At 39.9% G+C, this 13227-nt stretch overlaps 1 protein-coding gene across 1 annotated transcript in view; it reads left to right on the top strand.

Annotated features, from left to right (window-relative positions):
- The window catches only part of TRPM3 (transient receptor potential cation channel, subfamily M, member 3), a gene marked incomplete at its 5' end in the record, with an annotated part of 65650 nt that overhangs the window by 4937 nt on the left and 47486 nt on the right, over positions 1-13227 (top strand). The window contains 3 exons of the mRNA XM_010078460.1: positions 3807-3907; positions 5652-5786; positions 8424-8474. Of these exons, the coding sequence (XP_010076762.1) occupies positions 3807-3907; positions 5652-5786; positions 8424-8474 (287 nt within the window). The remainder of the gene's footprint in view (positions 1-3806; positions 3908-5651; positions 5787-8423; positions 8475-13227) is intronic.

The following is a 13227-nucleotide window of genomic DNA, read 5'->3' as shown; positions in this document are numbered from 1 at the left end:
AACAAAATGCTAATTTCTCACCACTGACAGTGTTTAGGGCCTAAAAAGTTGTTCCATTATGATCCCTCTGTTGAGTTGATGAGAGCAGTAGGTTACTAACTCTGCCTTGGTTTTTTTTGATTTCCCAAATATTCTTTGGCTCTGAGTTGGGTACATCACAGTGACATTCATGAGCAAGATGAGTCCTCAGGTCACTTTTCTGATTCTTCTTACTGACATAAATCCATGTTCTGTGGCACCAAACACAATCAAGGAAGTTATTGAAAGGAGACAGTATCTTAAGAAAGCACACCTCACATTTGTTCCAGTGTGTTTTCCTTGTACCAGTGGAATTATTTTTCCTTCTAAATACTGCATAGAATTTCACCTGAAATAGTCTGAATACTTTCTTTTTCATTTGAGTCAAAAGTCATCAGTCCATCCCAGAATAAAATCTATTAAACAGCATCCACTGTCCATATGCTGCTCTGAAAAAACTTTTATAGCTTTTATTTTCTTTCTCCTCTTATGTAATACCAGTGTAATATACATTCACCTCAAAACCACATAGGGAAGACAGGAAAGAGGAGAAAGGTGCAAGGGCTTTCCAACAACAAACCTCACTCTGGGAGCAGCCGTCCCACCATATGCATCAGAGCCCCAGCATGCAGACCTATACTGCCCAGTCTACACCCAAGGTGATGGACTGGTTTGGACCTGAAGTACAAAATCCTCTTGAGAAACCATACATTTCCTTCAACTGCCAAATGTCTACTGTGCTCTTGAGAGACAATTAAATGAACCACTACAGTAACAAGCACTGAGAAGAGCATCATCTCTGGGGCTGCACATGCACCCACAGGAAAACTTGCCCAGTGCTGGCAGCCTTAAACACCATGGAGGGAGGTGGGAAGGACAAAGGCTGGGCCACAGCTTGCTTTCTCCTCTGCTCAGTATTTGGAACAATAAGTACGGTCAAATAAAACAATTCTGATGAACTGCTGGTCTTGGGGGCCTTTCTGGAGATGCAGCCACTGCTTCATACCTTCATACCATCCCAGTTCTCTTTCACTTGACCCTATGCACCAGAAGACCCTGTGTTCATCCAGCAGCCAGGTCCTTCCTAAAGCATGAAAAGGCCCAGGAATGCTAGGTCATTCAACACAAACTGGGGAAGGCTTCCTGCTAGGGATCAAAAAGTGTTCACCTGGAGCCTCCATAATTTGGTTTGAGCTGTGGCTGAAATGGGGGCAGTGTCTACAACCCACCTCCTTCCCCCTGTCCATCTGATCTACTCTTGATCCAAAGCAGTTTCTAACCAGGCTGGACCCCTGACTACCCGCACTGTGGGCTGCAGTCAGTTTAGGAAAATCAGAAGGTGGAGCTCCACTGTCACATATGCAAAATGGTGCCCGGCTGCAGGATCGGCATCACTGCCCCTGGGTTTTGGAGTTCACCCATGTGCCTCCTCCATTGCTCACCAGACAGCTTGCCTGAGCACCTGCCAAGGCACACAGGTGGGAAGGAGATCCAATAATGTTTTGAGAGGATCTGTTGTTTACTTCAGAAAGGAGGAGAACATTATTTGCTCTCTGTGCTTAATTTACACTATCATACCCACTGTGGGTGGTTTCTTTCTGTTTTTATAAATAAAACTGTAGAGACATTTTTGCCCCTCCAAAAGGTAAATATTTTCTGTTCTTGCATGTTGCATGTTGCTTGCATAAGAAACTCATAAAGGTTCAGATGTTGTTGGCATCCTCCATGAGATGTCTTGTGAGAGCTTTGGTCTGTGTTGCATTATATAGCAATGAGAAGCTGTGTCTTATGCAAAGGAGTGTTCCTGTTGACTCCTAGTCACAGAAAGGTCTTTTACTGTTTTAACTGTTTTTTCTTCTTCTCTTCATTTCTTTCTATCATCTGCTCCTGCATCACTTACCTTTTTATCAGAGCTCATTTCTGTAATAAAATAAAAGTTATCTAGATGATCTACAGTCCAGTCTCTCCCAATTAATTGCTGTAGATATTGCCAAGTATTTGGCAAAGTTTCATGGCAGTGAACTGACTGCAAATTTGAGAGTTATGAAATTAAACTGTAGGCTAAGCTTCCTGAAGGTCTCCTGAACTGATCCTTCACAGAGAATTTCAGTGGACAGCATGTTATGCTTTATGTTTTCTGTGCCTCCAATTTCAGAGTCCACTTGTAGCTGGAACAGTGCATGATTTTGAATAATACTGAAATGGGAACAGAAATGCTTTGAAGCAAAACCCAGCACAAGAAAGATGTGGAGCTCTTGGAACGGGTCCAGAGGAGGGCCACAAAGTTGATCAGAGGGCTGGAGCACCTCTCCTATGAAGAAAGGTTGAGGGAACTTGGCTTGTTTAGCTTGGAGAAGAGAAGGCTCTGGGGAGACCTCATTGTGGCCTTCCAGTACCTGAAGGGAGCCTGTAAACAGGAAGGGGAGCGACCGTTTACAGGGGTTGATAGTGACAGGATGAGTGGGAATGGTTTTAAACTAAGACAGGGGAGATTTAGGTTGGATATTGGGGGAAATTTTTCACTCAGAGGGTGGTGAGGCACTGGGACAGGTTGCCCAGAGAAGCTGTGGATGCCCCATCCCTGGAGGCATTCAAGGCCAGGCTGGATGGGGCCCTGGGCAGCCTGCTCTAGTGGTTGGCAACCCTGCCCACAGCAGGGGGGTTGGAACTAGATGATCTCTAAGGTCCTTTTCAACCCAGGCCTTTCTATGATTCTGTGATTCTATGATTAATGAAAATGTTCTTGTTTGTCCTCACTCCGTGATATCGATATAAGAATTCATAAAGACAAGAAAACAGTGGAGGTATGAGGCCTTTACAAAATGAGCCTTCATACAATCACTTAATCACTACAAGTCAAAGGGCCCTTTATTTATTTGGTTGATCAGTTCATTCAGGACAATTCTCCCTGTGACACAGAAGCACAAATACTGTTTTACTATTACAAATCAGCTAATAACCATTAAATCCTTAGTGAAACATTTTAAAAGCATAGCAGGACAGGAATGTCCCACAGCATCCATTAAAACTATGGGGAAGAACATAGCCTCCCTTCCAAAAAGACAAACAGCCCCAAACTCATCTTATCATCTGCATAGTTTCTTATTTAATTCAGATATATTGTACCTTGACACCAGCTTTATAGCATGCTTTCTTACATGAATATCACATCTGTGAAAGGGAAATTTGTCCCACCAGGATCCCTAAGTACAAATGGATCAAGGAGAAATTCCTATGCTTTTACTGAACCCCGCCTTATCAGGTGGGAAATGCATAAAATGTGTGCATAAAATGCACAACTATTGAAATCAGTGTGGTCTGTGTGAGTTGAAACTTTGTAATTGCTAGATGCATGTGTATGTGTGTACCTGTGCGCTCATGTGCATACATGTGTGTGTGCGTATTCCTGCAGCTGGATCAGTATCCCTCCTGGCTTCTGCACTTGCTTCCTGTTCAAGAGGAGGGAAACCAGTTCACTCCACCGCAAGTTGCATTAGCCAATATCACATGTGCCTACTATATTTTTCAAGGGGGATGTGAGGAAATAATTAATGTGTATGAGACAATCTGAGAACCATAGATTCAGTTTTGAGAACTATTATTTTATTACTGGGGCAATAGAAGGTTTGGTTTTATTTTAAGATGAGATCAGCTGCAAAAATGACATGGGCATCTGTGAGACTTCTGACTAAAAGGAATTACCATGGTGGTCTGTTGACTGAGTCTAAAGTATGTCTTGTTTCTTTTCTCTCCTCCTCTCCTCCCTGCACCCCTGTCTGTATACGTAGGAGCTAACGCATCTGCTCCTGACCAGCTGAGCCTAGCATTAGCCTGGAACAGAGTAGACATCGCCCGGAGTCAGATCTTTATTTATGGGCAACAGTGGCCGGTACAGTATATATATAGCATCTTCTACTGAAAACACTTTAAACCCATTCTGTTGGCAGCGCTGGTTTTAACACAGTTTAAAATATACTGAGTCATGCTCCCAGTCAAACACAGAGTTCCCGTTGACAGCTACTGAAGGCAGACACGGTTACAAAAATGTTAATATGTTCGTTTGTTCAAGGAAATGGTGACATCTAGCGATGCCTTAACACTGAGAGACCACACCTTTAAAGAAAAGGGAAGGAAGGCAAGCTGAGAAAAACAAGTACCTATTTGCAGCCATGTTACCCTGTTAGGCTGTAAATTAAAGGAAAAGCAAAACTTCTTTTTTCTCTTCAAGCAATATGCTTTTATATACAAATACTGAATTTGATGACGCTCGGACTTCAAAAATAAGCTGAACAAAAATGCTGGAGATATAAAGTGGACCACAAGAGCCAATCAGCAATGTTACCACAGAAGTGCTGTGGCTCCAAACCCCAGCTAGTGTTAATTTCGTGCCCAGCGCTGCTCTGCATCAATCTGCCTGCTCTGTGTCTGCCCCATCCTATGGTCCAGCTGCCAGCTGTGGGGACAGCCTCCCTGGCCAACCCTGATCCCCTGGGGAGCACCATGAGCTTCTGCAGTCGTGGGAGGTCTGTAAATAGAGCAGTTACTGAATGCTGTGTGGGGCAGAGGAGGAGTAAACTCCCAACTTGTGTTGCAGTTTTTACAGTGGTAGAAGTCACCCACAAAAACAAAATCAGAAGGACTCTGTCTCTTCCTGTAGCTCCTTAAAGCCCACCATGTCTTTGTTCAGAAGGTTTAATTGTATCACAATATTCATTACTGTGATTCTTTTTTTTTTGTCACCATCATGAAAATTTCATATGCTGTCATTACATGAGCATTTACAACTCCCCATGAAAAAACTATAACAAAGGGAAAACCTTCATTTAAATATCCTGGCGTAAAATATAGTTACTGGAGCTTGCTGCCCCTTAAAGCTAGTTTCAAAAATCCTTCCCTTTTCAGTTATGGAGTGAACAGGACTATTTATCTTGTCTTCAATGTTGTGCATAAGTATACATCAAAACATAGAAGGGATTTTAATGGTACTAAACTGTCCTTATCATAATTGCTCCATCACCACATCAGAGCAAAAATTTGCAAAAATGCTGCAAGCTGCAATTATTTTGCAAGCTAAAAGCTGGAAGTATAAGATAATTTATCATCTCCCCCCAACCTGCAAGAAACAGAAAAGGAGATGTTTTGCATAAGAAGACTTCTTGCATTTGGCCCTTCAGAGAAATGCTAATTGTGAAACTATTTCTGCTTCCTGGGTGTCAAAGTTACCCTGAGTTTCAACACCACAAACCAAACATAATAATTAAAGTGAGAGTGTGTACACGTAACAAATATGCCCAATATAAATAAATTGTTTGTCAAGAAAGTGAGAAATAAAGATAATAATGAGATGGTGAAGGGTGTGGAGGTGTGGTCACCAGTTTCTTGGGTTCCAGTTCCTTGTCCTAATCTTGATTTCCTAGAGTACGTTAATCTTAACACTCGGACACTCTGTTTTGAAATACTGCCCTGAATCAAAGAAACCAATATAGACTAAACCCATGATTATGCTATTTTAAGCTTAGCCAAGCAACCCTCAGATTTTTGTCAGGATTCCCTGCTTGTGCCAGGGTGACAGACCAGACAGATAACAGCCTGTGACACCCAGGAACAGCCTGAATTAATCGCTTGCTTTGCAGGTGGGTTCACTTGAGCAAGCAATGCTGGATGCACTGGTGTTGGACAGAGTGGATTTTGTGAAATTACTCATAGAAAATGGAGTAAGCATGCATCGTTTTCTCACCATCTCCCGGCTAGAGGAATTGTACAATACGGTAGGGCCAACCTAAGGCAAATTTTCTATATCTCTATTACACTCTGTTCAGTGTTCTAGCTCCCACTTGTATTACAATGACGTGATGATGCACAAGGCAGCCAACACCTGCTGCAGAAATTTTCCATGTTAGAAGTCCACATTATCTCTTAGCTTTGTCTCTCATATAATGGAACACACTGTGTCTTGCCCACCTAATCTGCTGTACAGATTTTGTAAAACGTGGATTAAGCCCCCCACAGTACCAGCTGACTTCTGGTCATTGTAATTCCAATGTGATAGACCTGAGATTTAAGCAGATGGCACTGGCTGGAAGACAGTAACTAGCAAGTTAAGAGTAGGATGGTGATATATGTCTCCTGACAGTATAAGCCCTCTTGGTTTCAGAAAAATGTTGCAACTGTTAATCAAACTCAGCTACTAGAAAACAAATACAAGCAAAATTTTTGGGATAATATTCTGAATTTAAAGGTGAAATCTGACTATTTCAGATGTTCTGTTACAGTGAAAGACTTCCCTGTGTCCTTACTGAATGTTCCAAAAATTATAGTTTTGACTTTTAAAATCCTCTTTGCAGGTTTTATATCTTTGCCCTTAAAATGAACATAAAACTGCACAGGTTCAAACTGCTTCTGATTTCTCAACTGCAAAACACATTCCAGCATTCACATCATTATTGCCTATCAAGAGAAACCAAGAAGTTCAAATTTTTTAAGTGGTATAGAAAAATCTTAAAGCATTTTCTAGTTCTTGGGATTGCTAGTTGCATCTGTTGGAGAGGATTTGTGACATAGTGCATAGGCCATTTCAAAGTTTTTTTCTGACAGTACTTTCAAAGCCCTGACATCATAAACTGCCATGCTGGACTGTTACCAGAGATGTTTCACACTGATGGTGACCAGAAGTCAGTCTTTCAAAAATACCAAACATGAAAAGAATTCATTAAATTTGTGCAAAATATGGAGGAACAGGTATCTGTGCCACCCTTCAGACAGAGATTCCCATCTGATCTTTGATCATTTTAAACTTTGCCTATTGACTAGCATCTACTAAGAATAGAAAGCCTACGTGCTTTCTTGCTACAGAGATAAGCATTATAGTTCCTGTACCAAAGCCATTTTTTACAGGGATTTAGTTTGAGGAAAGTCTTCAGTTCTACAGCTAAAAGAAGGCCTTTTTGAACAAATGTCTTGTGAGCTAGAGAAGTCACTATATTCATGCAACCATTTCAAAAGACCCAGTCTGTGAAATGCCTAAACTACAATTTATAATACATGACCTAATGCATCCATAATAGCCTTACCACCAAAAAATTTACAAGGCCAGTTTAAAAATACCAAATTTCAGCACGAGCCCTGAGAGTGACCTGGGTAGCTACAAACCAGTGAATCTGATTTCTGCCATGTCAAATTTTTAAAAATACAATAAATAATAGAATTAATAGGCAAGGGGATCAATTTTATGTCAAGAAAGAGTTTATTGGCTTCTGTAGGAAAATGTTAAGCCTTAGAAATCTATTACTGTTTCTGAAGTCAACATACAGGTGAATAAGGATGTGGCACTTGGTATGCCTGTTTTTGCAAACCTGTTTGACAATATTTGACAACCTCAAATGTTATTAAAAGAAATTTAGCTGTCATGGCATAGAAGATAAGGGGCATTTATGATTTAAAAACTACTTGAAGGATAGAAAACAGAGAGTAGGAATACATGGTCTGTTCTCGCTCAAAAAGGACATCATGACCAGGGTCATCCAAGACTATGTCCTGGGACCACTGCTGATCAGTCTGTTTAGCGATGATCTGAAAAATAGTAACTACTGAAGGAATGATGTTTCCAGGTGATATAGCATCACTCAGGTTAGGTAAATTTGAAGCTGCATATGAAGAATCACAGGAAGGTCTCATCATGCTCAGTGATGGCATTACATAAAGTGTTGTCAAATGCAGAGCAATGTATATACAGAAAGACTGACTCTGAGCATATGCAGTGGTCTCATCTATCATCAGTTACAAACAAGGACACCTCCCATAAAAGTCTCTTCAGCTATCTGCAACAGCCAAAAAAACAACAGAAAAGAAAGTACTTTTCCACTTAACATATAACTGAAATTGTAGGAGTCTGCTGCAGAATGTTTTGCATGTTGGGTGGAGTCAAAAGAAGATGGGACAAATTCACAGACTGTGCATGCTGTTAGTGGCTGTCAGACAAGATAGCCCAGATGCAACATCAGGCTCAGGGGCTCTCTGAGCCACCAAAGGTGGAAGTGGAGATTTTGAGTGCAGGAAGGCTGACACCTAAGCAGCTGTTTTTCCTTATACTCTCTCCCAGAAGCAGTGCTGGCCTCCTGCTTTGCCTAAGCCAGGAGCCTAATCTGGTATATAGGACCTTAGTTTTCATCCAGTATGGGAGTTGTTCTGATTTTCTTACTGAAGGTTTTGTACAAAGGAGAAGTCAGGTGAAATAATGCTCTTGTAATTGATTTTATTTCTTTTTAGTTGATAACACTGTACAATTGAAGTGCTCTCAGTTGCCTGGTTTTTAAACTACTAAGGTGAGAAAGTAATTTCAACTGTTACATCTTGCACATCTTTGGACAGTGCAAAACTATTTTATTCTTCTTTATTTGTCCTTGCAGAGACATGGACCATCTAACACTCTGTATCATCTAGTAAGGGATGTCAAAAAGGTAAGAGTCCAATAGACGGTAGGTTGGAGATAATGCTATGATTGCTTTTTGTAGCTAGATACAATATCTGTTTTGCATGAGCTTTCAGTCAGAGCCTTCTCCTTCCCCTGCCATTACAGAATGTCCTGTTTGTATGTACTGAATATGAATTTTTTGCATACAATGACAATTAGCAAGTTATTTGGCTTGCTTTCTCTGTAGTTTTAGATGCTTGGGTAATAGTGCTTCTGCTAGCATAACTGTAGGCTCTTACATACCATGTGGATTTATGCTGTTATCTGTATTTTCCATACCTGCAACTATTGTCAAAGCTAATCTCCTTGTTGTTAGTTTACTTCCAAGCCTGTAAAATAGCTGTTATCCTTGTGCTGTATCCTAGTTTGTTGAAACAGTTCCTCGTTCTGTGTTGTGTGGCATATTGTAGCCATCTTCCTCAGCAGAAATACACAAAAACAAATAGTGCAACATCTCTCCTGCCCCCTTATCAAATTGTTTTCAAGCACCCTGAATTATAAAGAGCCATTAGGAGGGTAGGACAGAAACACAGAAAGGTATAGTGACAGAAAAGAGATACCAAATACCTTTAGCAATGTATTCAAGATTAAAAGTGTTACAGCAGCAGCAATGAATCAAAATCCTTTATCTCTAAATAGATGGATCAAGTAAGGAGATTGAGTCTGCAACTGACCTCATCAGCTTGAATATTCTACCAAAGCATGTGCAGATTACAACCTTGCACATTACATAAGTCAGACTTCAAGGGTAGCATACTTGAGAAAGGAGATTTCTGTACATGGGACTAGATAGAAGATTGAAAAAGGAATGAAGATTTTTGTAAGAGCACAAGTTTCTGTGGTTTCATCTGTCACTGACAGCTGAGGAGAACCAAAGGGAACTAAGGGAGGGGAGTGGCAATGCTTCAGATACCATCTTTCTGCTAAAAGGTGCTACATAATTATCAGTAGTTATGTTTAGGGCAGTTCTGGTGGTTTTCTTTGATTAGTGTGCTACATGGCATCATCATTCAATTATATACAGTACATTAAGTGATCATCGGAAAGTGTGAAATGCCTATAGAAGAAACTGAAACTGTTCTTACGCACAAATCCCCTTGGATGGAGCAGAGTAAAACTAAAGTGCATTTAGACTGACTAGTTCTCTTGAAGTTCAAGTTACCAGAATTTTTTTGTTACTAAATATGCAGTTATTTGTGTGCCCGTAAGATTTTGAAACAAGCATCATCTGTCTTCTTAACTTTAAAATATATTCCTTCTCAAACTCCTCTGTCCCCCAGCATCACCTTTCCAAGTCCTCCTTTAAAGGCACAGCAATTTGTATGCTGAGTAACTGAATAGTATCAATATCTTTTTCTAAGTCCCTAACAAAAGACATATTTTTAAAGGAGCTCTTGAAAATAGAGCATCAAAATAGGTGAAGATGACCAGTACTGATAGGTATATATTGGTAGACATTGGCATTAAATAAACTTACACTATATTTGTTCCATGGTGATTGATTGATGTTAGTTGATGGTCATTTTTCAACAAATGCATCTTTCTTTCTTTCTTTCTTCTATCCATATGTGAAGCCTCCGCTAATTCCCACTACATGAAGTCAATGGGCACTCTTATTAGAATATAGTTAAGGGCTGTAAAAACAAACAGCCTGGTGCAGTCCTCTAGCACCTTCACCAGAAAACTGCACCTCTGGGGCTGTATTTCTCATTTTGTCAGTGGCAAGAAACAACTGTGGTTCACTCGGAGAAAAGTGACAGCTTGCCATAGCCCTGACATCTGACACCACCTTAAATGAAAACACCTCATTGGAAATAACTTTGACATTATTTGACAGTTAGGTAGTCCACCATGCATGAAAACCAGACCACACTGCTGATGCTAGTTTTTGAGTTTATATATATTTTTATGCCAGAAAACTAACCTCTCAGATTTGGTTACAGTTTCGCAAAACATAAATACAAAAAAATGAGTGTGTCACCTTGAGACAAAACTTAAAGGATATGCATAGTCTGTGCTTTTTATGCATACATCCCAATTTTAAAACTTGCACTATTTAAAAGGGTGTATACTATAAAAAGTTATTTACATCTTCGTCATTGTGAATTCTCAATTAGAAAATGGATGCTTACAAATCATAGAAGTATTATTTAATTTAGTACTATTGTATTACACAACTGTATAAATCACTAGGAGGATTTTTTTTTTTTGTTTAAAAGACCACCCTGCCTGCTTAGTAGAGCAAAGAATTTTAACAACAGAAGTCACATAACCACATCCTGTTTGTGGCAGCTTACAGACACACATGCGCACGCATACGCACTCAGGCACATACAAACATGTTAATTTATTTTCTATTTAGATTCCCAAATATTGCTGTGAAGATTGTTAGCCTGGGCATATTGTCAAGGCCTGGAGACACAGCCTTAAAGAATTTACAGTAATCAAAGCGCACTTAAATTCTGCTGTGCTGATTAACAAGACAAAGTACTCCTTAATGACCCTGCTTTAGAGACAACTTTGCTTATCTCTCCTTTTGATCCTCTCACTTCCATAACTACATACGGGGACAAATCTGTCTGCATCGTTTGCATCGTGTCCTGTTTGACATACCCTGTCGAGAGTACAGAATTTATCATACAACGTTGACTTCCTTCCCCAGACGGTGCAAACAGACACATCCAGGCTAAGAAGGAAGAAACACTGGCCGTGCTTGACATCCTGCCTGTGAGTGGGCGTTGCCCTCTACAGGTTGTTTTTAGAAAATCCTTCCCTGGCTCAACTGTCTAATGAAGATTAGTAGAAATTAACAGAGGATTTCTTTCTTTAATCCAAAAATTAATATATATTAATCCCACTCTATGGTGATATAAGTTTTCAAAGTTCTTTATTTTGGACTGCCACTGTATGTCTACATTTCCAAAGAACTAACAAGCAATAGACAGAATTTTGAAAGTATTATTTTTTTCCTCAGCATGCAAAATCAGAGGATTGGAACTTGACAAATATAAAAATGCACTTGAAGTGAAAAAAAAAAATACTGTAATTGATTAGCTGCAGCTTAAAGTTGAAGTTTCTTCAGGACAACCATAAGGCATTAGCACTAGCTTGTCCTGGCCTTAAAAGGGTAATTGCTTATTAACTGGGGTACCTATCATACCCAGAAGTGGAGCCTTCTCCCCCATCATTCTTGGCCACCTTGGCTGTGCTAGAATTAGCCCAGGCAAACTTTTGCTGTTCTTGGAGGGGTTCTGGCCCACTTGCACCACTGTGCTTCATTTACAAGCAGACTCATCGCTGCCAGAGTAGTTCAAGGTGTCTGCTGATTTGGCAAATGCTTTGGCACATTTGCACCATTTCACAAGGATGGTTCAATTGGCTTTACTATGGCTGCTGACTTTGGAAAAGTAATTTTGTCTTAGCAGGGAGCCAGCCGTATGTTTATGTCTACAAAATGTGTATATTTCTGTTGTGAATATGTGAGTTTTCTTTAGCAAAGTGTTTCTATATTATCTGGGAGGTTTAGATGCATTTTTTGTTAAAGTTATTCTATTGGGAATTTTCTATCTAAATCCATTTACAAAATTTTAGAAATTTTAGAATCTATATCAAGAAACCCACGCTTTCTAACACATGCAGCACCCTGACACCTGTTGTGCTTTCTTAATTGCTCAAGTATTTTTTGCCACTTAATAACATGAAAGCATCCAGTTTTAGTGTATCACATTAAGACAGCAGGAGTCTGTTGAAAACCTACAACTCTGTCTTGGAGCTACAGCTCCCACTTCTGCGTATGCCTTCATCCTTGGTCCAGTAAAACTGTCATTGCCTTAAGCATTCTGGAGAGAGAAGAACATTTTGGGGAAAAAACAAAAAACAAACAAAAAAAGATCAGGATTCCATTTTTAGATTTAAATTATTTTTCTTTAAACAGTTCAGAATAACAATTACCAGGTTCAAATACACCAGATAATATGCAGTCCAGCAAACCATAGTAATTCCCCTATCAGATTAGCCAAGAGTAGGAAGAATGTAAAAGAATATGCTGAAAGGCAGTTGGCAGCTCACCTTTTGCCACTAAATTTCCTTGATCCTCTGTCCCTTTGAATCCCAGCACATTGCTAGGCATAGTACACCGCAGCACTGCCTCCCTCTCCTGCCTCAACCTTTCAGCATGCTGTTTGTACCATGGTGAGCAGAGAGGGAAATAAGCATTGCTCTTCCTTGCTCAAGTAGAAGAGGAAGTGGGATCTTTGCATCCATTTCATCTCTTCTGCAGAACCAGCTGCCATCTGTTCTCCATTAGTGTTTCTCTGCTCTGAATCTAATAAGCACATCTGCAGAGAAGCCAGGCAGATATCTGCAGACATGAAGACATTTCCAGCAAGACACAACAGTCATAAAATTGCTTCATGCAAATTACTAACCTTCTTCTGAAGATCACATAAAAAGAGCTACAGGCTAACTCTAATGTCTGTTGTATATCATGATAGAAAATATGATTATTTTGTTACAGTGCACTGAAGAAGTTTGAAGCTAACAATTACAATTTCCTGGTCCTTCTGCAATGTTGACTATACAAGTTAATTTTTTACTAGAGCAATATTCTCTTTTTTCAAGGCTACTGCTCACAGTTCACAGAAGGATAATTTACTTCTCTTTACACCTTTAATTTGTACTCACATGTTTTGCACAATGACATACAGGACAGAGAGCTGTAAATCTGCAGGGTTCTTAAG

Source organism: Pterocles gutturalis, unplaced genomic scaffold (genome assembly GCF_000699245.1).
Source record: "Pterocles gutturalis isolate BGI_N339 unplaced genomic scaffold, ASM69924v1 scaffold1623, whole genome shotgun sequence".
Lineage (NCBI taxonomy): Eukaryota > Metazoa > Chordata > Aves > Pterocliformes > Pteroclidae > Pterocles > Pterocles gutturalis.
This window is presented reverse-complemented; position numbering and strand designations above follow the sequence as displayed.